The 27,525-nt window shown below is 47.0% G+C and overlaps 1 protein-coding gene across 3 annotated transcripts; it reads left to right on the forward strand.

Moving 5' to 3' along the window:
• Nucleotides 1-601: 601 nt before the first annotated feature.
• On the forward strand, nucleotides 602-24,457 carry MAS1 (MAS1 proto-oncogene, G protein-coupled receptor). Of its 3 annotated transcripts, none has more exons than XM_067011447.1 (2): nucleotides 602-3,961; nucleotides 22,433-24,457. In XM_067011447.1, exon 2 carries the CDS (start codon nucleotides 22,468-22,470, stop codon nucleotides 23,443-23,445), a length of 978 nt encoding a protein of 325 aa, XP_066867548.1. In that variant the 5' UTR covers nucleotides 602-3,961; nucleotides 22,433-22,467; the 3' UTR covers nucleotides 23,446-24,457. The 3 variants fall into 3 exon arrangements, 2 of the variants coding, with proteins under 2 accessions (XP_066867548.1, XP_058939751.1); XR_010836220.1 differs by lacking the exons at nucleotides 602-3,961; nucleotides 22,433-24,457 and adding exons at nucleotides 5,186-5,485; nucleotides 12,743-13,322; XM_059083768.2 differs by lacking the exon at nucleotides 602-3,961 and adding an exon at nucleotides 5,186-5,485.
• Nucleotides 24,458-27,525: the final 3,068 nt, after the last annotated feature.

A 27,525-nucleotide genomic window follows, 5' to 3' on the forward strand; every position in this document is an offset into this window, starting at 1 on the left:
GGGCCTCTGGGTAGGTCTAAAGGAGCCACGGTTGCCAGGAATATTTAACTATTGTTTTCTCGGCCGCGGACGCTGAGCGTCCTTCGTTAGGGCAACGTATGGAGCATTGACTTACCAATAATGAGCCTGTCGTACGTGTTATTTATTTTCAGACAACTGGAGCAAAGCTAGTTGGATGCACTTTCACCTTTGTTACCTGCCACCTAAGTCACCTAGCAAGTACACGGTAGGCCACGATAGGGCGCTCTGGTTTTAAAGAGAGAGTAGCAAGTCCCTCTAAAACACGGCAGGAGTGATGACCGAGGACCCCCTCATACCCTAAACAAACGGAAGTCAGCAGCGTGATATCGTGATATATTCAGAAGGGTTTGCCAGGTGCTAGTTGTGATGAACTGAGACAGATTCGTTCAGCGAACTCTCGCCCGAGGGCTTAGGAGTTTCACTCTCAGTTACGTGAAGCCGGATATTTGTCAAACCATCTAGCGGTGTTCAGCCCCTGGTGTTCTCAGGAAGTGTACATGTGGTTCCTTCCCCAAATGACGAATACTCAAGAAACAATTAACAAACAACCAATACTTAAAACTGTGGTCCCCACTTTACACATAATTGATTTATTCAACTAACTCTTTTGCTCAGCCAGTACCAAATGAGAAAGGCATGACCTCTGCCTTGAGGAGCTAAGTGTTTGGGGGAAAACAGACACATAATCAAGTACTTTTAATAACATAATTTAGTAGGTGCTGTCACAGAAGTTAGAGAACTCTTCTGCATGGGTCCAGAGTCACAGCTATTTAGGTTAGCTGCTGTGGTCGTCCCAATATTTAAGTTTCTGTCATTTGAAGGTGACTGATTTTTTTCAGTCTCCTTGAGGAAATTGTAGGCAGAAAAACATTGTTTGCATAAATCCACAGTCATTGGCAGAAAAAGGACAAGGAATACAAGTTTAACGTGCCCCAATCTGACCTTTGACTAAATTCGTAATTTCTAACATTCTTCTTTTAAGCCATGTGGGGCATTTGCAAAGGCAGATCAAAGACATGTCTTCAGGCTTCCTCGCAGGGACAGAAAACTCCCCAGTTATACTCCTTATTGTGTTCTATTGACAAACAAAGCGGCTGCTGCTCAGAAGAAACTCAGCTACTCCTGACGCAGGAACCTCCAACAGGAGACTCTGGAGGTACGGCGGGAAGGGTGCCCGCCAGTTCCTACACGAACACGGTTTTGATCCTTTTATGTCTCTTTCCTTATAGAGCCTCTAAATGCTGGCTGATGAATATCTCCAAAGGGTAATTTAGAAATTGCAGTTTTATGAAGGGCCGAGACAATGCTGGCCAAGAATGCAGGGCGGAACCCAGGGTAATATTTAGAACATCCAGAGCGATGGACCGATTCCATGTCCCAAGGCAAAGCTCCAAAAATACTCTTTCTCACAAGTGGATTTTTTCATGATGTTTGGACGAGAGAGAGCACGTGATTACAATCCAGGTAAGGAATCTAGAGGGCGAAGTGTCTGTGTTGCCGATTTGGTGCTGACTCAGAGCAGGAGACGCTCCATCTGTGACCGTTGAAGAAAGTGCCCAGTGCTGTGTCGACACGGGTGACGGCCGCACCACGAGTGTCCACCGCCCCTCGGTGCTGAGAGCCAACTTGACTGAGGACCGGTCGCCCCACTGTGGGTCACTTTCCATTGTCCCTGCAAAGGTGCTGGGAGGGAAGAGTCTTTCTGGAAAGTTCCAAATACCGAGGGAAGGTCCGGGGAGGCTCAGGGCTGGGGACCTAGCCCCCCACAGCCGGGTCCAATCTGGGTGCAGGCTCCTCCCAAGGTCCGCCCAGGAGGGCTGCTCCCCCAGATTCCTGTGGGGCTGCCCCCCCCCCCCCAATGCAGCACCTGCTGTGAGCTCTGCTCCACGGCGTTCTCACGGGCCCTGCCACGCTGGCCTGTCTAGTTGGAGGAAAACAAAGGGCAGGGAGTAGAAAATGCATTTCTCTTTAAGATTCGATGTTTTAGAAACGCGCCCTGAAAGTAAAGATCCTTACTTGGGAGAGACCCAACCGATGCCGGGCCAGGGTAGGCGAGGAGAAGCAGGGAGAAGACCCCGAGGCCGATGGGATTCAGATCAGAGCTCTGTTCTCAGGGTTTTATCTTGGACTTTTATCTGGCCAGTGAGATCTGAAGTCCCTTTTGCAGCACTGGAGGACAGAGGGCGGGGCCAGCCCTGCTCTGAGACCCTGTCACTCAAATGGATGGGCTAAAGCTTCACTCACCACTCCAGTCAAGTTCGCTAGTCCAAATTTCTAGCAGACCTGAAGCTGTTCTGAGGCCAAATGGTGAACCAAGACGATTGCTGCTAAGTGACTTGCCCACCATTTTGAGGACCTGCTGTCTCCAGCCCTGACTCTTGAGTTCTGTCCTTTTCCTACGGACATGAGGGCCCGCAACTGCCCCCCCGTTGCCCTTCTCTCAGCCTGAGCAGCCTAACCCCTTGCTGTGCTGACTCTTGTTTTTCTAACACTAAGGGGAGCGCTGGGCTTTTGGGAAGCACCTGACGGCTGTCTCCTCATAACCAAGGGCTCAATGTCTAGGGTAAAGTAGAGGTCCTTCCCGATGGGGAGAACATTCTAGCATGTGACTGGAATTCACTGGGTGTCCCTGGGGTTAACCCTGAGCAAAGCATACGTGGCCTTGAGAGAGTTTAAAACTTAAGAGTAAACTCTTGATGGAAGAAAGGAATTCTCCCCCGTGGGGGTCACCTTATGGGTTCCACCACCTAATGGGTCTACCACTCACGGGCTCTTCTACTCATAGATCCACTCTGCGGCCTCCGTGGTTACCAAGCTTCCTCCTCCCTTGGTCCCATAAGGTCCTTCCCCAGGCCTTCTCCACCGTGTTTCCCTGTTGTTTGATGGGAGAAAGCGGCATCTTGTTTCCGTAGGGAACTTGTGGAGGCGAAAGATGGAACCTCTTTCCACCCTGGACGTTTGGGGCTCTTCATTTTCCGGGGCTCCGTGGGCTCCGCTACCCCTTCTCTCTACACCTCCCTCGGCCCAAACTTCCCCTACCTCTCAAGAGGAGGATGTTTACTCACAAAGACCAGCCAGGCACAGAAATAGCCAACCTATTTGTGGCTTAAATGCAAGCAGTTGTATTTTTACAGAGTTGCCGTATTTTCTCTAAGTATAAATCATTGGCTACCACAGTGAAATTCCGGCTCCATCTGCAAGAGTTCCTGCTTTCGCTAGCGGTGCCAGTTACTCACAGAACGATCGGTGCCTCCCACCGCCCACTCGATCGGGGGGCAGAGAGCGCCATCTCTTCCAGGCTCTCCCCCAGAGCGGCCACCCCCCACCCCGGGTCCTCTCCCCCGGCCTGGACTCCATCCGACCTCTCCAGGCACCACTTCCTGCTGCCTTGCTCCTCGTTTACCTGCTGACCGTTACCAGTTTCCAAATGGGGCAGCTTGTTGTTCTCTGCAGGACGGACAGGCTCCTCTGTTCTGTTAGGAGCTGGGAGAAGCAGATCGGTGAGGCCGTCTATTCCGTTGACTTAAATCCTGACGTTGGAGGCTTCCTTCCCGTTGGTCCCTCGGCTCAGGGTTGCATAGCCCCCGAAGGAACAGGGTGAAACGTGCATAAGATCTGGACGGTCCCTGAGCTTCTGAGAAGCAGCCAACGTGGAGCCCAGGAGCGGAGCCCGCCACTCTCCTTCACTCCCTCCTCCTTCCCTTCGGGTCTCTTCCTTCCTGCCCGTGACCTTGGCACTTCCTCAGCCAGCCTGTTCCTTCTCTCCCGATCCGTATTTGCTTCCCCGGGTCTCATCCCCTCTCCTCAAACTGCTCCTGCCTTCCGGCCTGGCCACCTGCCTTAGGCTGTCCCGGTTTTCCCTGCAGTTTCTGATGATCCTCTGGAAAATGTAAAGGTCTTCAGGACGCTGCCCTTTCCTCCCTTGGAACATCAAATCCAGGTAATGGAAACGCACTGAGTTCACCCGATGTTTGATTTGCTGCTCAGCACCTGCCTACCTAGGAAATGCCCTGACCTCACCTTGTTTTGCCGGTGGCTTGAAGGTCTTGGGGGACGTGCCCTGGTCACCCCTCTCCTCTTCCCAATAACGGGGGACAGAGCCCCAGGTCAGGTTTCCCACAAGACCAGTTTGGCTCGCCTTTCGTCTTCCTGCGTATGAAAATAGCCCGAGGAAAGCTTCATCTGTGGGTTCCTAAGTCTGCTTTCCCACAGAATCTGAAACTGCATCCTTGCCCTCTTTTGATTTAGTCAGTCCCGGGAGTCCCTGACTACTTTGACACAATAACCATGAAGGCATACTTTTGAAAAAAGAAGAAATAAATGCTGCCATGAAGTGGGGGAGGGTCTTCACCACAGGGCTTGGCTACTCAGACCATCCAGAAGCCTCCGGCTTGGCCTTTGCGCCTTCACCTCGGGTCTGTTGACAAAGGGAACCGGGCGGGGGCTGGGGGGGTGGCTGGAGGGAAGTAACTTGACTGCTTGGGTGCGAATCTGCACCTACAGCTGCTCCCAGGAATTGTCTTTGAACCAGGCTGAGAAGCAAGCTGGGCATTGATGCTCGTCCACCCCGGGACGTAGCTTCTGGGCTCGCTCTCTCTCTCTCTCTCTCTCTCTCTCTCCTCCATTGCATCACGCTTAAACTCTCATGTGGGCATGAGACTCTCTGAAAATGGGTTGTAGGAAGGGAACGGATACTTAATTATGTAACAAAATGTCCCTCACTGTGCAGGTGTCTACCTATGCCTCATTTAACCGTTGCAACTTTTTCTTTTTTAAGATTCTTTTGACGTAGACCATTTTTAAAGTCTTTATTGAATTCCTTACAATATTGCTTCTGTTTTCTGTTTTGCTTTTTTTTGGCCGCGAGGCATGTGGGATCTTAGCTGGGTGTGAGATCTTAGCTCTGGACCGCCAGGCAAGTCCCTAACCGTTGCAACTTGGGTGGTCATGATTCGCTCCATTTTACAGGGGACAAAACTGAGCCTTCCAGCGCTTGGCAGACATCACCTGGTTAGTTGCAGGCTGAGTCAGGAATTCGAGCTGGATCTGTCTTTCCGCTGCACACGGCGCTTCCGCCCTTCCACGCGGCGTGTCTCTGGGCCATCTGCCTCCTCAGCCCGGGCCGGCCCTGGTGGTTCAAGGGGTTCAACAACCTCACGTGATTACCAGCTTCTTCCCATTGCGGATCAGCGTGAAGATTTTCACTCGCGTGTGTCACTGAACGATGCCGTTTGGAGCACAGCTTCTGCTGAGAAGCGTGGGACCATCTGCTTGGCACTTCTCAAATATTTTCCGCAGTGGGAGAGCAGCTCTGATTTCTTCAGAGAAGGGAGGCTGCAGCCATCCTGGGAGGACGTGCTGGGACCGGAGACCCCGCAGGCTGGTGGGGCAGCAGTGCCCCGGGATGCGAATGACCAGCCTTCCTGCTGCCACACCTCTGACTCTCCCTGAGCAAGTAGACCTAGTGAGTCTGCACCCCGGTTTCTAATGGTGCAGCTACCCTTGACAACTAGCGTAAGGTTTTCCCTCTTCAAAAAGCTATTGCCCGGACCACTCTTTCTGTGCTGGTTGTTTTCGTGGTGTGTTAGATGTTTGGTGTTTGTTGGCAAAAAGCCTCCGTCTCCTCCTGCCTTCGTTTTGGAAAATTCGCTTCTTTGCTGCGTTAGCTGTTGTCGTTGTTCAACTTCGGGGCTGAAACTTCTGCGTTAACTTTTTCTTTTTGACTCGTGACAGGGGACGAGAATCCTAGGATCACGAATCCGATGGTGGACTTGGAGGTGCTCAGGGTTGCTTAATGGGATGTGATCAACGATACAGGGGTTGGGGTACGAAGGGATTGTTAGTGCATTTGATTCCTCTGGGGAAATCTCTTGGCTGGAGGCTGGACTGATGTTCCTCTGCCTTTCCTCAGGGGGCGCCAACATTAGTATTGGTTTCTGTGGCTTCTAAAGACAGGTGTATGGCCCACGGGTGGCAAGGTTCTGTTGAAAAGAATCTCCTGCTCTTTGACGTGAGTATCTTGGCAATATTTCCCAGGCGGGGTGGGGAGGGGAAACTGGGGAGAGAACGTGCAGGATTTTGTCCGATCGCTATGGAGGCAGCAGTGACAGGGTGGAATCAAGCCTGCCTCTAGCTGCCTCAGCCTTGGCACCGTGACACGTGAGGCCAGAGATTCTTCGCTGTGGGAAGCTCTTCTGTGCACTGTGGGATGTTTAGCAGCAACACTGGCCTTGGCCCACTAGATGCCAGTAGCCTTCTCTTCTCAGTGGGACCACCAAGAGGCCAAATGCCCCCCAGGAGAGAAAGTTACCCCCAGTCCCCCCCACTTCTGAGACGAGTGGTCTGAGTTGATCCTGCTGTACACTTGGAAAGGGAGCAAGGAGTTCCTGCTTCTCTGTGCAGATGGCTCAAGGGTTAGGAAGCTGGGAATGAGGCGTTGGATATCAGGACAGATGTTCCTGCCGGCACATTCCCATCAGATCCCGTACCTGCCGTGGAAATTCCATCTCACAGATGGCTTTCTGTTTGTCCAGGTTACTGCACACACACACAGAGGAGAGAATTTGCCTTTCCTCTGGCGGTGCACACCTGGAAGGTCCAGGCTAGGGTCAGGCCTCTCCTTTTTGTTGCCTGGGAACATACAAGGTTTCAGATGGCCTAACATGGGCGCTCATTTGGTTGGCTTTTCTCTCTTTTCCTTTCCTTTCCTTTCCTTTCCTTTCCTTTCCTTTCCTTTCTTTTCCTTTCCTTTCCTTTCCTTTCCTTCCTTTCCTTTCCTTCCTTTTCCTTTCCTTTCCTTTCCTTCCTTTTCCTTTCCTTTCCTTTCCTTCCCTTTCCTTCCTTTCCTTTCCTTCCTTTTCCTTTCCTTTCCTTCCATTTCCTTTCCTTTCCTTCCTTTTCCTTTCCTTTCCTTTCCTTTCCTTCCCTTTCCTTCCTTTCCTTCCTTTCCTTTCCTTTCCTTCCTTTCCTTTCCTTCCTTTCCTTTCCTTTCCTTCCCTTTCCTTCCTTTCCTTCCTTTCCTTTCCTTTCCTTCCTTTCCTTTCCTTTCCTTTCCTTCCTTTCCTTTCCTTCCTTTTCCTTTCCTTTCCTTTCCTTCCCTTTCCTTCCTTTCCTTTCCTTTCCTTTCCTTTCCTTTCCTTCCTTTTCCTTTCCTTTCCTTTCCTTCCCTTTCCTTCCTTTCCTTTCCTTCCTTTTCCTTTCCTTTCCTTCCATTTCCTTTCCTTTCCTTTCCTTCCTTTCCTTTCCTTTCCTTCCCTTTCCTTCCCTTTCCTTCCTTTCCTTCCTTTCCTTTCCTTTCCTTCCTTTCCTTTCCTTTCCTTTCCTTCCTTTCCTTTCCTTTCCTTCCCTTTCCTTCCTTTCCTTCCTTTCCTTTCCTTTCCTTCCTTTCCTTTCCTTTCCTTCCCTTTCCTTCCCTTTCCTTCCTTTCCTTCCTTTCCTTTCCTTTCCTTCCTTTCCTTTCCTTTCCTTTCCTTCCTTTCCTTTCCTTCCTTTTCCTTTCCTTTCCTTTCCTTCCCTTTCCTTCCTTTCCTTTCCTTTCCTTTCCTTTCCTTTCCTTTCCTTCCTTTTCCTTTCCTTTCCTTCCTTTCCTTTCCTTCCTTTTCCTTTCCTTTCCTTTCCTTCCTTTTCCTGTCCTTTCCTTTCCTTCCCTTTCCTTCCTTTCCTTTCCTTTCCTTCCTTTCCTTTCCTTTCCTTCCTTTCCTTTCCTTCCTTTTCCTTTCCTTTCCTTTCCTTTCCTTTCGTTTCCTTCCTTTTCCTTTCCTTTCCTTCCTTTCCTTTCCTTCCTTTTCCTTTCCTTTCCTTTCCTTCCTTTTCCTGTCCTTTCCTTTCCTTCCCTTTCCTTCCTTTCCTTTCCTTTCCTTCCTTTCCTTTCCTTTCCTTCCTTTCCTTTCCTTCCTTTTCCTTTCCTTTCCTTCCCTTTCCTTCCTTTCCTTTCCTTTCGTTTCCTTTCCTTTCCTTTCATTTCCTTCCTTTTCCTTTCCTTTCCTTTCCTCTCCTTTCCTTTCCTGTCCTTTTCCCCTCCCTCCCTCCCTCCTTCCTTCCTTCTTTCCTTCCTTCCTTTTAAGACGGGCGTGGTAGACTGCAAATCCAGGATCATGGGAGCGCTGTGGACAACTGAATGGGGATGTGGAAGAGGATGTCTGCTTCTTAGATCTTTAGAGAAAACTTCAGCGAGCATATACGTAGAGCGTTTAAACCTCTGCCTTACACCTCATTAAAGCTGAAACTCCCCACAACGCTGCCTTCTTTCGTTCTTCTTGCTTTTCTATCACCTTTGCTGCTCATCTGTTCCTCTCACTTTCATTGAGAAGTAAATGCAGGTAGCATTTTCGAGTAGACCTGCCAGCCCACACCCTTAAACATCTGTGGAAACCACCATTCTTGTTTTCCCTGCTTGTTGATTTATGATCTCAGTTTGGCGTTTCCATGAGACTCGTATTGGCAAAACGCTTTTCAGTCTCTAGCTTTTTTTACACCCCAGGCTTTCAGAAATACAGTAAGCTATGTGCCAACTATGTGAGGGACCTGAGGTTCAGAGGGGTAAGCTGCTTTGTTTAGGACTCACACCTGTGGTCAGTTTGAGTGAAAGCACGGCTCAGAGGCAAAGCAGGCTAAGTACAGGCAGAATCGAGAGTCACCCCTGCATGTAGTTTGAACAACGTGCAACCTCCTTTTTCAGACAATCTCTTTTGCATTCAGATACCTTCCTGCCAGGGGAGCGAGGTGAGTGTTAGGTACACCCTCTCTCATAGCCTGGGGCTTGCTTGGGCCGGGGTGGCAGGACAAGGAGGGCATCTGCGTGGCGGGGGAGGGCACCTGGAGCCAAGCTCGGAGCTTCTGCTGGGCGAGCAGTACGTCCCAGGGCAGGAGACAGCGGCATGAGGTGAGAGGCCCAACAAAATGAGGAGGGCATCTGGGTGGGGGTGCAGCATGGGCAGCGGTGGACAGAGGAGACTGTTTCCCAGTTCGTGGATTGGTCACACAGGTAAATGCCTTGAGGATACTGGGAGTCAGGTGTCCTCCATCAGAGATGGGAATTACAAATACGGAGAGGAAGAAAACGAAACTGGACTCAGTGATGCTGCATCAAAACTGGAGATATTGGTGTGAAGTCACTGGTAATCAATACATATGTAGAAAGTTAGGGAAATATGGGTGTCAGTGCATATACGTATGCCTGTACATATATATTTATATACACATACTCCTTAGCTCTGTCCCCTGAGAGGGCCTGGGAGCAGTGACACCTCAGTAGCAACGGGTACACCCCACATCCAGATCTTGGCTTCTCTACACTCATCTCTACTCAAAGGAACCAGGGCTCCTTGGAGAAGTGGCTGATGCTAGGGCCTGGTGCTGGGAACATACAAGATGAGTAGCACCTGGTAAAACAACCAGTTTTTTGCCTTGGCAGACTAAAAATACCAGAGGAAGTACGGAACAGCAGGGAAGGTCTGACTTCTGTTTTGGATCAAGTGAGGTTGGTGTGCTGTTACGAGAGGCCCAGTTAGAGATATCCAGGGCTATTAGTTATAGGGTCTGATATTCCGGAGAGATGTCTGACTTAGAACTGTGGATTTGGATTTCATCAGTATGTGGTAACAGTTGAAATGAGGGGATTGGATGAAGCCACCCAGGCAGGGTGAGAAGGGAGGAGGGCCAGGAGTGGAGCCTGGTGGCCCAAAGGGAGGGTGAGAACAGATCCAGGAAAGGAGACAGATAAGAAACTGCAAAGAGACAAGAGAGCCAGAGGGGAGAAAGGGTGTCTAGGCCATGGTGTCGTCTCAGACCACAGCGAGGAGATGGAGTAGAATCACATAACACACTTTGTACTGGGTGTGGGCAGGGGTGCGAGAACGAGATTACATGTTCCTCCCTTTCGGGGGACTGGTCTAAAAGTGAGGCGCTGCTGTCTGGACCGTCTCCCTTTTACTGTTTTCTAAGAGAGGTGTTTGTTGATAGTGGTGATGACTGCTATCACCACAGTGCTCACTCCCCTTTGCAGAAGAAAGTCGGATGAGAAGGACCTGAAAACAGCTCATCCCTGTCTGTTTTTATTGCTGTTCAGTGTTTGGCATTGGGTAGATGAGATGGTGCTTTAATAAATAAAAATCCATCTTCTAATAAATAATAGCATTCTTTAATAAACAAAGAGTCCAGTCCTTGAGGCTTTTAATAAAAATCTTTACTAACAGTCAAATTGATTGTGGTAATCACTTCTGGTGACATTAAGGCCACTGTTAAATGTCCCCAAAGTTCTTCCAGCCACATGCGTGGGTGAGTGAACTTCACACATAGATGAACTGTTGACAAAACTTCACACATAGATGGAGTGGGGAGGAGAAATAGTGCCCACTTGGACCTGGGCAATCTAGGTTCTGGTTCTGGCTTGGCTGCTAACTAAATATGTAATCTCGAGCTAGTTATGAGCTAGCTTCCTCACGTGTAAAATAAAGAGTGGTTTGCAGTATCTACATGATTCCTTCAGCTTCTAAACCTCAATTATCAACAGAGGACAGGCACACTTGTGACAGTCAGGAAGTGTTATTATGAAAACTCCAAGCTGTCTCCTCTTACATCTTCTATCAAATACCCCAGTTTCTGGGGAAAAGAATTTCCAACATATTTGACAAAGTATTATATTTACGAAGAATTCTTGCAACTCAGTAAAAGAAATGAAAAAATAACATGAAAAAATAATGTCGAAGAAGAAATTCAAATGACTGTTATCATGAAAAATATTCAAACTCATGAGAGATCAAATAAATGCAAATTAAATCAAAATACCTTTTTAATCACCTATCAAAGTTGGGAATTTTTTTAAATGGAGATGATATGGGGACAAAGAAGTATATATGCTGTGAAAAAAAGCATTCTCATACTGTGATGTCAGTATAATTGATACAGTTTTTGGAAGACAACTTGTTAAAATGTTTTAAAATCTTGAAAAATATTTATACCCTTTGATCCAGCAATTCCACTTTTAGAAATATGTCCTAGGGAGATGATGAAAGATGTGCACAAAATTTGCATCCAAGAGAGTTCATTACAGTGTTTTGTTTTTTTTGAAAAAATAATGGTGAAACATCAGAAGCAACTGGTATGTCCAAAGTTAGAGGATTATTAAAAATAAATTATGGTACATCCAAATAGTGATGATTAAAGTCATGTTTTTTAAAGTAAAGGCTGACAGAGAAAATGTTTACAGTATGGTATTGAGCGAAAAAAAAAGCAGGCAACCAAAACATTATAAAATGCAATCTCAGTTTTAAAAGAGAGTGTACGTGAGACGGAGAAAAAAAATACTAAAAAGAAATACCCCAAAATGTTAGATCAGGTTAATTTTGAGTAGTGGTTTTATGTGATTTATTTTTCCTACTGAATTTTTCAAATTTTCTTCAAAGAACACAAATATTGTTTTAGAATTAGAAAAAAGGCAATGATAAAAGTTAAATCCCTCATTTTGTGTTAAGATTAAACAGACTATAGGACTTCCCTGGTGGCGCAGTTGTTAAGAATCCGCTGGCCAATGCAGGGGACACGGGTTCGAACCCTGGCCCGGGAAGATCCTACACGCCGCGGAGCAACTAAGCCAGTGTGCCACAACTACTGAAGCCCGTGTGCCTAGAGCCCGTGCTCCACAGCAAGAGAAGCCACAGCAAAAAGAAGCCCACGCAATGCAATGAAGAGTAGCCCCCCTTGCTGCAACTAGAGAAAGCCTGTGCGCAGCAACAAAGACCCAATGCAGCCAAAAATGAATAAATAATAAATAAATAGATAAAGATTAAACAGACTATAAAATGAGCCTGTTGGGGTGAGCCCTTGGGTGCTGGGGGGCCATTTAAACAGTACTGGCGGCTACTTTACTTCACAGTGGACTTTGAATGTGGAAACAACACAGTGATTTCAGTCCTACGATGGCTAAGTCATAAACAGAAATTAAATGAGTCTTTGGAGGAAAAAAAAAAAAATCCTATAACATTAGGAAATGTGATGTCTTCAACTCCTTAAGTAGGAAGGATTAGAGGCAGATTAGATTAGATGTATAACAGAGAGGCTATAAAAGGTAAGGTCTTAAAAAGAGGACTCGGCCCCAGGGCACAGTGGAAGAGCTCAGAGTAAGAATCCTCAAATTCGTTGAGAATGTGTGTATCTCACGGTCTCTCTGGGCTCACTGAAATCTTTCCTTTGATCCGCACCTCAGCTATCATGAGGCCAGTATCCTGTGCTTTCTCCTCCGGAGTCTCCTCGGGGTGCATCATTTTGGGTCTGGCTGGGGGAGCATCCCGCCTCCATCCTGAGTTCCCTCAGGGCTCACCATCAGGGTGGCTGTAATGTGAGGACTTGATGGCCACAACATGCTTTGTTTACTGATAAGGCAGGCGGTGGCGCAGTGGTTGAGAGTCCGCCCCCCGATGCAGGGGACGCGGGTTCGTGCCCCAGTCCGGGAAGATCCCACGTGCCGCGGAGCGGCTGGGCCCGTGAGCCGTGGCCGCTGAGCCTGCGCGTCCGGAGCCTGTGCTCCGCAACGGGAGAGACCACAGCGGTGAGAGGCCCGCGTACCGCAAAAAAAAAAAAAAAAAAAAAAAAGTAAGAACTGATAAGGCAGGCGATGTTTTTCTTTCATACTTAACAGCCTCCCAAGCTGACCGAAGGATCCAAAGCTAACACAGAGGGAAGATGCCTTGAACCCTGACACTGCACCTTTCTGCTGTCTCCCTAGGACTTGCAGGGCGTGAGAGGTGCTTCCCGGAATGAAGCCATTTCCTACATAGTGGGGCTTCTACTGCTGTGTTGCCATGTAACCGACCACGTCAGGGACACAGAGTGCTGTCAGGATACTCTCCTTGCATCCGGGACAGTCGCGGTTGGATAAACATGCATCACTGCAAAGATGATTGCTGCCTAGAAAGAGAGCTGCACAAAGAAGACGCTGTGTGTGCCTGGACAGAGAGCCCATGGTACCAGGACTGGGTTGACATGGACACAGGTTACCCCGTAGCAGTTAATCCTGCAGTGCAGTTGCTTCCCCTCATCTTCACTGCTTTCTGAGCTAGACGGTCTTCTCAGCTAAGCAGCACTCACCCTTCTACTCTCCTTCCCCTTCCTGACCTCAGACATCTTAAGTCATCCTCCCATGGAGATGAACAGCATGCAAAATGACCCAGGAGCCTGGAGGAAGAAAGGGTCTGGGGGTGGTGAGCAGGTAGAACCAGCTGCGTTCAAGGCACTTCTTGCCATCTGCTGTTTCACCTGAGGGACTGAAATTCACTTTGCTCTGTTAAGACTGGGAATGAACTTTTAGCAACGTGTTCGTTTAAATAAAACCACACTATAACAAATCAGTTTGGAGGGTTATTGTTGGTTTTTGAAAAAAAATATTTATTTATTTATTTATTTGGTCGCACCGGGTCTTAGTTGCGGCAGGCAGGCTCCTTAGTTGAGGCATGCGAACTCTTAGTTGCGGCGCCTGGGATCTAGTTCCCTGACCAGGGCTTGAACCCGGGCCCCCTGCATTGGGAGTGTGAGGTCTTAACCACTGCGCCACCAGGGAAGCCCCCAGGGTCATCGTTAGTTTTTAATGAGAATTAGTTTTAATGGGATTTTTATGTGCTTTCCAACCACATCATGATCAGGACACATGGGATGGCCTGGGCTCAAGATGGCGGTTTTCTTTCACGGGTAACCAGGGTGCATTCTCAGGGCCATGGTGATGGCCTTTACCTCTTGGAATAAGTCACTATGTATTTATTGAATGGCTATGTCAAGTCCTAGAGATTCAGACGTGAATAATAAAGTTTTGCCTTGGAAGAGTTTGCAGTTTGATGCAAAGGTATAATTTTAACTCTATAAGGAGGAATGCCATGGCTATAGAGGTAATGAATGAGTAACACCAGAATGGTGAAGGAGTATCAGGAAAGGAAGGAACAGCAACGGGAGGGTCTGGGAAGGATAGATGGGTGCAGGGTGCAAGAACAGGAAATGGGGAGACTGATCCCAGGACTCCAGGCCAGAGACATGGGAACAGAAGAGGAGCATGTGATCTTAGGTGACTTTTGCCTTGGAAATTTATGTTTTTATTTATATTTTAAAAAATATTTGTCGGAGTAGAACTGATCTACAATGTTGTGTTAGTTTCAGGTGTACAGCAAAGTGTATCAGTCATGCATCTACATATACTACATTTGAAATTTATCATCGGGCAAATGCACCGTCATGAATGATGTTCTGAAGCTCTCGTGTGTCTATTATTCTTTGTTTTGTGAAGTTCTGCTTATTAAAAGATGTAGGCTCTTGGGAGCAGAGAACACACAGGCTAGCACATCTGGAAGCCACCCTTACGCGTGTCCTCCTGACGCTTCATTCTCAACACACGACGAAAGGAATTCTTTGTTCTCCCCGCTGCTGCCCCTCCTCCTGGTCTCAGTCAGCAGGAGCTGTGTCTACACAGCCTCCTCAGACGGGGGGCTCAGTCCGCTGATTCCTCCATTGCTCTTCCGGTTCATGGTCACTGGGGCCTTACCAGTCTTCTCTGAAATGTCTCTGGAATCCGTTCTTTCCTTCAGTCATTATCCTAGTTCTGATTTCTCACTGGGACTATTTCAACACCGCCTACTGGTTCTTTGATCCACGCACTATTCCCTTCCATTCAGCCTGTAGACTATGACCAGGGTAACCTTTCAAAAGCACAGTTCAGGTCACATCCCAGCCCTGCACTAAAACCTTAATGGCTCCCTAGTACCAAAGGTAGTATTTTCCTTTTTTTAAAAAAAAATTAATTTTTATTGGAGTAGAGTTGATTTACAATGTTGTCTTAGTTTCTGCTGTACAGCAAAGTGAATCAGTTATACATACACACATATATATATATATACCTCCACTCTTTTTCAGATTCTGTTCCCATGTAGGTCATTGCAGAGTATTAAGTAGAGTTCCCTGTGCTATACAGTAAGGTAGTGTTTTTCAAACCATGGCCCAGGACCCATCTGCATAAGAATGCCCTGGGTTATGAAAGTTCACATTCTAGGGTCCCACCCCAGGCTTCCTGAAACAGTGGGGCCCTGGAATTTGCATTTTTAATAAGTAACCCCATATAATTTTTAAGCACTAATGTTGGATAAGCATAACCTATAAAATAAGCCTGATATTTAAAGAAGCATCATAGCCAGGCCTTCATGCTTCAGTCCAGTTGTTTATTTCTTGTTAAGTCATACCTCCACCTTGGGTCCACCAGTCTCCTCAAACTCCACAACCAACATTCTGTGCCCTCCTGCCTCCATGCCTTTGTCCATCTGTTCTTTTTTCTTAAAATGCCTTTCTTTTCCTTCCTCAGCTAACAAACTCCTACTGACCCTTCAAGGCCCAGCCCTGTAAAGCCCCCCTTGAAACCCTGAGACAAGGCTTCCTGGTGCGTGTTTGCTCTGATGTGGTCAGTCTCCTTTATTCCATTTCCCATATTGAATTAGATTTAGTTCTGTCTGCCTCCCCTGTAAAACTGTGCAGATGACTGTGTCTTATTTATTTCTGTATCCTTAACTCTTATGCAGTGACTGAAACCTACATGTTGGTTAAACAACGGAAACAAGATGATCTCTCTTTAGAAAGAGAATTTGGTTACTTGAGTTTGACTGTAATAGAAAAATACAATTTGGTCTTAAAGGTTGAAACACCTTTCCTAACTGATTTTCTTTCTATATTTAATGTGAGTGCATTTTATTTATTTATTTTTTAACATCTTTATTGGAGTATAATTGCTTTACAATGTTGTGTTACTTTCTGCTGTATAAGAAAGTGAATCAGTGATATGTATACATATATCCCCATATCCCCTCCCTCTTGTGTCTCCCTCCCACCCCTCTAGGTGGTCACAAAGCAACGAGCTGATCTCCCTGTGCTATGCGGCTGCTTCCCACTAGCTATCTATTTTACATTTGGTAGTGTATATAAGTCCATGCCACTCTCTCACTTCGTCCCAGCTTACCCTTCCCCCTCCCCATGTCCTCAAGTCCATTCTCTACGTCTGCATCTTTATTCTTGTCCTGCCCCTAGGTTCATCAGAACCTTCTTTTTTTTCTTTTTAGATTCCATATATGTGTTCACATATGGTATTTGTTTTTCTCTTTATGACTTACTTCACTCTGTATGACAGACTCTAGGTCCATCCACCTCACTACAAATAACTCAATTTCATTTCTTTTTATGGCTGAGTAATATTCCATTGTATATATGTGCCCCGTCTTCTTTATCCATTCATCTGTTGATGGACACTTAGGTTGCTTCCATGTCCTGACTATTGTAAATAGTGCTGCAACGAATATTGTGGTACCTGTCTGTTTTTGAATTATGGTTTTCTTAGGGTATATGTCCAGTAGTGGGATTGCTGGGTCATATGGTAGTTCTATTTTTAGTTTTTTAAGGAACCTCCATACTGTTCTCCATAGTGGCTGTATCAATTTACATTCCCACCAACAGTGCAAGAGACTTCCCTTTTCTCCACACCCTCTCCAGCATTTATTGTTTGTAGATTCTTTTTTTTTTTTTTTTTTTTTTTTTTTTTTTTTTTTTGCGGTATGCGGGCCTCTCACTGTTGTGGCCTCTCCCGTTGCGGAGCACAGGCTCCGGACGCGCAGGCGCAGCGGCCACGGCTCACGGGCTTAGTTGCTCCGCGGCATGTGGGATCTTCCCGGACCAGGGCACGAACCCGTGTCTCCTGCATCGGCAGGCGGATTCTCAACCACTGCGCCACCAGGGAAGCCCTGTTTGTAGATTCTTTGATGATGGCCATTCTGACCGGTGTGAGGTGATACCTCATTGTAGTTTTGATTTGCATTTCTCTAATGATTAGTGATGTTGAGCATTCTTTCATGTGTTTTTTGGCAATCTGTATATCTTCTTTGGAGAAATGTCTATTTGGTCTTCTGCCCACTTTTGGATTGGGTTGTTTGTTTATTTGATATTGAGCTTCATGAGCTGCTTGTATATTTTGGAGATTAATCCTTTGTCAGTTGCTTCATTTGCAAATATTTCCTCACATTCTAAGGGTTGTCTTTTCATCTTATTTATAGTTTCCTTTGCCATGCAAAAGCTTTTGTTTCATTAGGTCCCAACTGTTTATTTTTGTTTTTATTTCCATTTCTCTAGGAGGTGGTTGAAAAAGGATCTTGCTGTGATTTATGTCATAGAGTGTTCTGCCTATGTTTTCCTCTAAGAGTTTTATAGTGTCTGGCCTTACATTTAGGTCTCTAATCCATTTTGAGTTTATTTTTGTGTATGGAAAACATACACAAAAATAAAACATACACATGTGTTAGGAAAAGTTCTAATTTCATTCTTTTACATGTAGCTGTCCAGTTTTCCCAGCACCGCTTATTGAAGAGGCTGTCTTTTCTCCATTGTATACTCTTGCCTCCTTTATCAAAGATAAGGTGACGGGGCTTCCCTGGTGGCACAGTGGTTGAGAGTCCGCCTGCGGATGCAGGGGACGCGGGTTCGTGCCCCGGTCTGGGAAGATCCCACATACCGCGGAGCGGCTGGGCCCGTGAGCCGTGGCCGCTGGGCCTGCGCGTCCGGAGCCTGTGCTCCGCAGCGGGAGAGGCCACGGCAGTGAGAGGCCCGCATACCACAAAAAAAAAAAAAAAAAAAAAAAAAAAAAAAAAAAAAGATAAGGTGACCATATGTACATGGGTTTATCTCTGGGCTTTCTATCCTGTTCCATTGATCTATATTTCTGTTTTTGTGCCAGTACCATACTGTCTTGATTACTGTAGCTTTGTAGTATAGTCTGAAGTCCAGGAGCCTGATTCCTTCAGCTCGTTTTTCTTTCTCAAGATTGCTTTGGCTATTCGGGGTCTTTTGTGTTTCCATACAAATTATGAAAATTTTTTTCTAGTTCTGTGAAAAATGCCATTGGTAGTTTGATAGGATTGCGTTGAATCTGTAGATTGCTTTGAGTAGTATAATCATTTTCACAATGTTGATTCTTCCAATCCAAGAACATGGTATATCTCTCCGTCTGTTTGTATTGTCTTTCATTTCTTTCATCAGTGTCTTATAGTATTATGCATGCAGGTCTTTTGTCTCCTTAGGTAGGTTTATTCCTAGGTATTTTATTCCTTTTCTTGCAGTGGTAAATGGGAGTGTTTCCTTAATTTCTCTTTCAGACTTTTCATCATTAGTGTATAAGAATGAAAGAGATTTCTGTGTATTAATTCCTGACTGATTTTTTTGAGGAGTACACGAGAGCTCTCTTGCATGTAATGAGAAACTAAAAGCTGAATGACGCTGTGGTCTGTGAGAGATTCCAGACTGTGAACTGAGTCAGAAAAATGTTCTTATCCCTTTTCTTAAAAATTCTTATTAGGTCCTGATTTTACATTTCTAATCTTTGATTTAGGTTTGTTATTTAAAAATGAAAACTCTTTTTTTTTTTTTTTTTTTTTTGTGGTATGCGGGCCTCTCACTGCCGTGGCCTCTCCCATTGCGGAGCACAGGCTCCGGACACGCAGGCTCAGCGGCCATGGCTCACGGGCCCAGCCGCTCCGCGGCACGTGGGATCCTCCCGGACCGGGGCACGAACCCGTGACCCCTGCATTGGCAGGCGGACTCTCAACCGCTGCGCCACCAGGGAAGCCCAAAAATGAAAACATTTGACTCCCTCATGTAAGCCATTTTGGTTTTGTGATGGCCCTAGATCTGCACCATCCAATGTGGTAGCCACTGGCCATGTGTGGCCAGTGCACATGTGAAGTGTTGCTGGTCTGAAGCATGATGCTCTATGAGAGTAAAATGCACACTGCATTTTGAAGACTTACTGTGCAATAAAGAAGCTAAAGTAGCTCATTAATATTTTTTATATCGATTGCACATTGAAATGATATTTTGAACACATTGAATTAAATAAAATATGCTATTCAAATTCATTTCACATGTTTCTTTTTACATTTTTGTGTGTGGCTCCCAGAAAACCTTAAATTACACACATGGCTCACATTTCTGTTGGACAACACTGATCTAGACCCTTCATACCCTCTACTGTTTTTGTGTTTCAGGTTTTTCTGTTTGCTTCTTCTCTCCCCCTGAAACACCATCACCACCACCACCAACAAAACACCCAGCTCTAAAGTGCACACCATCCAACTATGTTACTTACCACCCTCCTTGCTGTGACTGTCTACAGACCTCTGGGCCACTCTTCCAAATTCCTTAAGGATTTAACACCTGGCTCACAGCCAGTTTTTTCTAATGATATTCCTGTATTCTAGCCTATTTCCCAGTGATTTCAATGTCCATGCAGACAATTCTTCCAACACCCTGGCTCTAGGTCCTGGTCTCACCTCAAAGGATCTTGTCCTTCACTTTCCATCAGCCATTCATTCCCATGGTCATGCACTACATTTATCAACACCAGTAACCCCCAAACCACACCAGTGCAATCTCAGCTTCAAGCATCCGACTGTTCAACCTCTGCCTCCTATTTTCCAGTTCGCTACCTTTAGTACTCAGACTTCAGCAGTTAGTTCTCTGACACTGCTGGGACCTACAGTCTAGGGCTCCTATCTCCTGTTCACGCTCTGTCACCTCTCTCCGGGCCTCACTTTTCTCCTAACTCTATTGAATTCCGTAGTCTATGTGCTGTAGTGTGTCCCCCACTTTCTATGTGCTATAATGTGTCCCCCACTTTCCACTGCAGCAGCCTGGTAGAACCCCGGTCCTGGTTAAATCCATCTCTCCTCTTTCTGCACACTCACACCTGGACAGCTGAGCCATAGCTGGAGAAAAGCACACGTCATGCCAATCATCTCTCTTTAAATTCATGAGCAGTAATCCAGGCAAGCTCTAAGGTTGGCCCGGAAATCTTGCTCTTTGTATATTTACCCAGTCCTTTCCCTCTTTTACCTAATTACTTCACTTCTTGCCCTCTCTCCTTAAGCCCTTAACATCTCCTCACTCTTAGCGGATGACCTTGCTCCTGACTTTGCTGAAAAAAGAGATACTGCACATTCAGAAGAGAGCTTCCTCCAACTTGTAACACTCCCTCTTCACTCGACCCACCTGGCTGCGTCTTAAACCACACACTCTGCCTTCCCTCCTGTTCCCATGAATAAATTATGCTCCTAGCTTCTCAGCTTCTTTTGCTTCCTTCTCTTCATTCCCCGAAGCTCTAAACTTTGAAACGCTCCAAGTCTCAGTCCTTGGACCTCTTCTCCTTTTTAATGACCCATATTTCATAGGTGATCTCATCTAGCCTCATGATTTTATGTTTCACCTCGTTTGTGTGTGTGTGCATGATGATCTTTATTTATTTGTAAGATTTTTATTGGAGTAGAGTTGCTTTACAATGTTGTGTTAGTTTCTGCTGTACAGCAAAGTGAATCAGCTATACGTATATGTATATCCCCTCTTTTTTGGATTTCCTTCCCATTTAGGTCATCACAGAGCATCGCGTTCCCTGTTCTATACAGTAGGTTCTCATTAGTTATCTATTTTATACATAGTAGTGTATATATGTCAATCCCAATCTCCCAAGTCATCCCACTCCCCTCCCAGCTTGGTACCCATGCGTTTGTTCTCTACATCTGTGTCTCTATTTCTCCTTTGCAAATAAGGTCACCTGTACCATTTTTCTAGATTCCACATATAAGCGATATTATACGATATTTGTTTTTCTCTTTCTGACTTACTTCACTCTGTAAGGCTGTCTCTAGGGCCATGCACATCTCTGCAAATGGCACCGTTTCGTTCCTTTTTATGGCTGAGTAACATTTCACCTGTTTGCACACAGCCTACATCGGCTCCCACAGCCCAGCTCCCGACATGCTCTGAGACGGCTCTGTTTGGCTGTTGCATGAGCTTCCCAAGCTCTGTATGGCCCCTCCCAAAGGGCCCCCCCTGCACATTGTCTATCCAGCAAGTGGCTACAAGCTCTTCTCTTTTCCTTCAACAACTCATATCTCACCTGTTAGCAATTAAAATTGCATCCAGAATCCAACCACGTCTCACTGTCTCCAAAACCACACTCTGGTCTGCGCCGTGGTCTTTGCTTTACTTTTCTCTGTGACACTTATTACGATCTGACATCTATTTGTTTGTTGCTGTTGTTATTAGTTATTGGTTATTGACTGCCTCCCCACTGGAATATAAACTCCAAGAGGTTGATGCTTTGTCTGATTCATTCACGGCTGTAGCCCAGTGCCTGAAACGGTGCCTGGCCTGAAGTTGGCACTGAAAAATATTTGGTGGATGAACTTGGGGAATATGGTTATCTTACCTACAAACTTCAAATAAAGCCTGGTCTGTACAGCAGCTCTTTGGTCAGCCATGCCATGGAATTGTGAATTCTGGTCCTTGTGTTTGGCTCCTAAGAGTACTGGTGTCTATATCTTATCTAATTATGAAACAAAAGGAGAATCTGCTCCAGTAAAAATGATTTCCAGGATGTCATCAGAACAGCTGAGGGAAGGGTTAGTGTGGAGAGGGGTCTCAGGACCATGGAGCCAGGGACCTCTGTGGGCTCCTGGATCAAACACCGGAGAGGAAACTAGACTTTTCACCGGCCCACCTGCTCACACAATATCACGTCTATGTACTGTTCTGCCTCAGGTGAGCTCGTTCAGAAAAGGCATCTATCTACAAATTAACTTTCTAGAGGTTAATTATTTTGCACATATAGGACCCTATGGAGCACGAGGATATGAATACACCTCGTTGAATCGCACCATCTGTTCCCCAGGGATGGTTTGCAGGACATACCTGGTCTGAGTAGGTGCACAGCTTCGTCACAGATATTGAGACCACGTAAAACACATACCTTCTAATTGTTCACATTTTTGAAAATATTGGTACCTTATTGAACATACTTTTTCCATGTTGAATATTGGTACCCTATTGAACCACATAAAAAACATACCTTCTAATTGTTCACACTTTTTGAAAATATTGGTACCCTCTCAATCACCCATCATTTATGGCACTTTATGCATTAAAAATTGACAACAACAGCATTGCCCAAAGATGTATTTTGTCATTGCATTTTAATGTGCTGAACCTGGTCTCTCAGGCCAGGAGATGAAGGCACAGAAGATGAGATGGTTTTCAGAACACCATTCAGAAAGCTCGGGCCAGACCAGATATGGACACCAGGAATTTGATCCTCTTGCTTTGGCGGATCCCCTTGGGCGCTGAACCACAAGCAAGTAGTAAAACAGAATCAGAGGCTATTGGGGGGGGGGGAATCAAAAAATATTATTAAATCAGTTCCCTCTCAGTGAAATGTCTAATTTTATCTTCGTTGGAAAGAGAATTGTACAGTCCAGTAAACACTTTTTGTATAACTTGAAGGTTATAATCCGTAGCTGAAGTCTCCCTTTTACTGCAATTCATCAACCTTGATTTTTTTTCTTAAACTTATTTACAGAAAAATACCTGAAGAGCCCAGGCTGAGGTCCCCTCATGGATGAGGCAAACGGGACATCATTTGTTGCTGAGGAGTCCTCGAACGCCTCAACCAGCGGGAACACCTCAGGAGCAGAGCCGCGTCGGGAAATTCCCATCGTGCACTGGGTGATCATGAGCATTTCCCCACTGGGCTTTGTTGAGAATGGAATTCTCCTCTGGTTCCTCTGCTTCCGGATGAGAAGAAACCCCTTCACCGTCTACATCACCCACTTGTCTCTTGCGGACATCTCATTACTCTTTTGCATCTTTATTCTGTCTGTCGACCATGCTTTAGATTACGAGCTCTCTTCCGGCTATTACTACACAACTGTCACATTGTCGGTGACATTTCTCTTTGGCTACAACACGGGTCTGTATCTGCTGACAGCCATCAGTGTGGAGAGGTGCCTGTCCGTCCTGTACCCCATCTGGTACCGCTGCCATCGCCCCAAGCACCAGTCAGCGTTCATCTGTGCCCTCCTGTGGGCACTTTCCTGCTTAGTGACCACCATGGAATATGTCATGTGCATTGACAGGGAAGGACAGACTCACTCCCGAAGTGACTGCAGGGCGGTGATCGTCTTCATAGCCATTCTGAGCTTCCTGGGCTTTGCTCCGCTTATGGTGGTGTCCAGCACCATCTTGGTAGTGAAGATTCGGAAGAAGGCGTGGGCATCCCATTCCTCGAAGCTGTACCTTGTCATCACGGCCACCATCATCGTATTCTTCATCTTCGCCATGCCCATGAGGCTCCTCTACCTGCTCTATTATGAGTATTGGTCGACGTTCAGAAACTTGCACCACATTTCTCTTCTCTTCTCTACAATCAATAGCAGCGCCAACCCTTTTATTTACTTCTTCGTGGGCAGCAGCAGGAAGAAGCGGTTCAAGGAGTCCTTAAAAGTGGTTCTGACCAGGGCTTTCAAAGATGAGATGCAACCCAGGCGCCCGGAAGGCCACGCCACCACCACTGGAACCGAGACTGTCGTCTGACAGGTGGAGGAAATTGTGGACAAAAACAGTGGGACGCAGAAGAGCTATAGTTTGTGCTTGGGATGCAACCGAATATCTCCTAAATACGATATAGAAGGACACCTTACCCCATATGCGAGAGATGCTAATTAACGCTGAGACTGTACTCTTGCGCTGTACCTTCTGGAAATGCTTAAATACATGCTGGAACTCTATCCTTTCTGTAGCTTTCAAAAATCTCCTTCTGTTCCTCTTCAGCTCTCCTGGCAGCATTTTCCCATGAACTATAAAAATTACTCCAGCAGGAACGTTTACATATGTGTACAGGAAAGGGTACAAGTATTTGATGGACCTTGAGAAGGTGAAGCCATATGGCGGGAAGAACACGGGTTTTGGAGTCAGGCTGACTCTGTCCTTTGCTGCTGGGGTGACCTCAGGTTTAACCCCCAGGGACGTCATTTCCTTAGTATAAAATGGTAACAGTAATAGTCCATACCTCCCAGGCTTGTGGTGAGGATGAAACCAGAACATGAGGTACGCAAAGCATCTGGCACACCTCAATGTTAAGAAACCTCGGTCTTTCTGATGCCTTTAGGTGGAAGAAGAAATACGCATTTCTGTTCTGTAAAGCACAGACACACACAAACACAGACATGCATACACACACACACACACGCACACGTGTACGCACAACTCTACGGTGTACAAACATTGTTACATGTTTTACAATGTTGAATGTTCTTTCTGTTTGCTACATGGGAACTTTTCATGGGGCAACACTTCTATAGAAAACATCTGCAGATGTTATAACCCCCCAACCGTCATGTGTTAGAGCATCATTTCCTGTTGTGAGGGAAAACATTTGGCTACCAGTAGAGGAATTTCTCACGGCTTCCCTTCCCTCTGTGGGAATGCTTGATGTAAAGAAAGTCTGTTTTGAAATCTTTTGCTGGATATAAGTGTTTATGAATGAAGCTTACTTCACGAGTTCATGGGGGTGATTGTGTTTGTGGAACCTCACCACCCTCCCTGCCCCGCCCCGCCCCCATGAAGCGCCGGATGTATTTATAGCCACAAAGTTCCCGCCTGCAGGCGGATGCAGGGTCCTGGGCATATTCTTCCGTCGTTCCTGGAAGGAGGTTCAGCAGCAGGGGCTGAGGAGGGTGTGGCCATATCTCGGAGGGAACCCAGACACTTCTCCCAAGACAGATCTTTGCAGGATTTCATTGGCATCTCAGTGCCCTGCTGCTCGCCTGCCGTGACTTGTGTCTGTACCTTCAGGCACGAGGTCCCAGGTTTTAGCTGGGAAACCCATCGCAGCTTATAGGCTACGTTGCTGTGTTTGGTTTCCTGCTGCCCCTTCTGGATGTCCCACAAAAATGGCAATGCTTCATGTGACTCTGGGGGAGTAAAATGTTCACACCCATAAATCAGCTCATTAATATTTCTATAACTGTGCGTCTCCGAAGGTTCAGAGAAGTCGTGATGAAGTGGTTCTCTGTTACCACCTGTTTCTGTTCCATCCTCTTCCTTTGCAGGAAACGGTCGCCTGTAACCATGGGGCCAGCCTCGCTGGGAGCGATGCGTGAGGCTTTCCCACCCAGCCAAGCTTGGAGGCCGGAGGCTTTTCCATGGGTGATGACATCTGATTCAGAAACGAGGCAGCTTGCTTTCAGGAGCCCAGATGGGTGTGGAGCAGTGACATTTAGGATGGTCTTATTTTTGATTGAAGACACAGCATCTTCGCTGGGAAAGAACAGAATATGGAGATCAGAGTCACTCTCCTCTGTTCACCATCGTCTGCCCTGATACCGCGCTGCCACTGGGTTAGTGAAAACGGGATCAACCTCATCTCATGTCAAAGGGATCTTGGTCTCAAAGAGGAACTTAAATACTCTTAGAAACCAGGAAATTTCTACACCGCTGAGACCGCTTGTCTCTGGCCATGGCATCTGCCCTGTCTGTGAGCTCCCCGTGTGTCATCTCTCACCCTGTCTGGGAGACCTCTGGTGGCCCTGGTCCAGTCACTCTCACCGTGTCCCACTCATTCTCTGTCTCACCCAGGCTGCTGAGCGGGCAGAGAACCCTCCCCGTGGTCTGATTCAGGGTCCAGCCAAGGTGCGGTCCTAGCAGGCTGGCCTCTTGTCAGGGCCCCGTGAACTCTTCCTCCATAACCTGGGCAGCTCTTCCAAACCCCCTCTCTCTCTGAAATCTGTCTAGAACCTTTCCCCTCACTGTCACTCTCTCTTCACTACCTTCAGTCATAGATGACTGAAAAAAAAAGTCAAGCCATTAGGCAATGACTCTCAGATCCGCCTCCATCTAGGAGGACCCCAATCTTCACCATTCCTTTCCTCTTCATCTCCACTATGAAGATTTTTCTTCTCTTCCAAATTTTCCTGTCCACCAGCCTCCCAGACAATAATCCTACGCTTATATTAGCAACCTAAGTGGTTTTCTTTTCCTTTGCTGCACAGCGTGACATATGGGGTCTTAGCTCCCCGATCAGGGATTGAACCCACGTCCCCTGCAGTGGAAGCGCGGAGTCCCAACCACTGGACCGCCAGGGAAGTCCCAAAGTGGGGGGTTTTTTTTAAGTGAAAAACCAAGTCTTTGAAGTGGTCCACAAGGTTCTCCATGACCTGGCCCCCGTCTGACTCTCCGGGGCTCGTATGGCTCACTTCTCCTGCCCCTCCTACCTCCTCGAGATACTTTGGAAATGCCAAGTGCACTCTTATTCCTGGGCTTTCCTCTTCAATGTTCCTTCTCCCTGGGACGCTTCCCCACAGGTCGCTGCTCCCCCTCTCCCCTCAGGCTCTGGTCAGATGTCACCTCAGCAGGGGGCTCTCTGCCACCGGACAGCAGCCCCTGCCCCCTCTCTTCTCCTCCCCGGCTCTCCTCAGCACTCATGATCATCACTGTGTCACATGTCGATCGGCTCGTCTGTGCCTCTAGAGGGTCAGCTCCCTTGTCTGTGCACCTAGAAGGTCAGCTCCCTGGAAGTGCAGCTGGAATCCACTGCTCCCCTCTCTGGGCTCCATTTCTCCTGCAAACATGCAAGCTCCATCGCTTGCATCTTCACACAAACCAACAGTTCAAACAGGAAAGCCATTCTCCACACTCCTGTTCAGCTGCTCCAGCGTCTCTCCTTCCCTTCACAGACAACCTTCTGGAAAGGCCCTTGCACGCTCATGCTCTGTCCTTTCTCCTTACCAACCCCTCCACCCCCTGCAGGCTGACTCCAGACCTTCCCACCACACTGTAATTGGCCCAGCGAGGAACGTGAGTGCCTTCCACGTTGCTCCGCTGACGGGTTCTCTTCTACTCACACCGTTTGTGGCATGTGACACGCCGACCATCCTCTTCTTCTCGGATTCTAGTTAGCCACTCTCCTTCCAGCTCTCATTTTAATCCAATCCTCCCTATCCTGAGTCATCTCATCTGTGTCACGGCCCTTTCTCTGCTCCTCCTTTATTTAGTTATTTTTTATTGAGTCGGGTTGATTTACAATGTTGTGTTAGTTTCTGCTGTACGGCAAAGTGATGCAGTTATACGCACATACATGTATACATTCTTTTTCATATTCTTCTCCATTATGGTTTACTCTAGGATATTGAATAGAGTCCCCTGGGCTGTACAGTAGGTCCTCACTGTTTACCCTGCTCCTCCCCTTAAATGTGTCTGTGTTTCCCGGGGTTCAGTGCCTGGGTCTCTGCCCTTCCCCCTCTGCACGATCTCCCTGATCCACAATCGCTCACTTAGTCATGACCCTCAACTCTGCGCTCACTGACAAGACTCTTCGCTGGGCTCTAGTCCTGTACATTCAGCCACCTAAAGGACACTTGAACTTGACGCAACACCTCAAAGGCAGCCTGTTCAGTCTCCACCATTCCCCCTGTATTCCTCTCTCAGGGTGACACCCTAGTCACCCTGTCACCCAAGCGATTCTATTCCCGTTGCTGAGATGGCCCTCCCCCACTCTTCCATCTAGCAAACTCCACTTATTCATCCACATCCAGCTCCCACATCAGCCGCTTAGCTGCGCCTGCTTGGAACCTGACTTCCCGGGTGACAATTTCACACCTTCTCTTTCCTAGTCTT

This window comes from Kogia breviceps, chromosome 13 (assembly GCF_026419965.1).
Source record: "Kogia breviceps isolate mKogBre1 chromosome 13, mKogBre1 haplotype 1, whole genome shotgun sequence".
In the NCBI taxonomy this organism is placed as follows: domain Eukaryota; kingdom Metazoa; phylum Chordata; class Mammalia; order Artiodactyla; family Physeteridae; genus Kogia; species Kogia breviceps.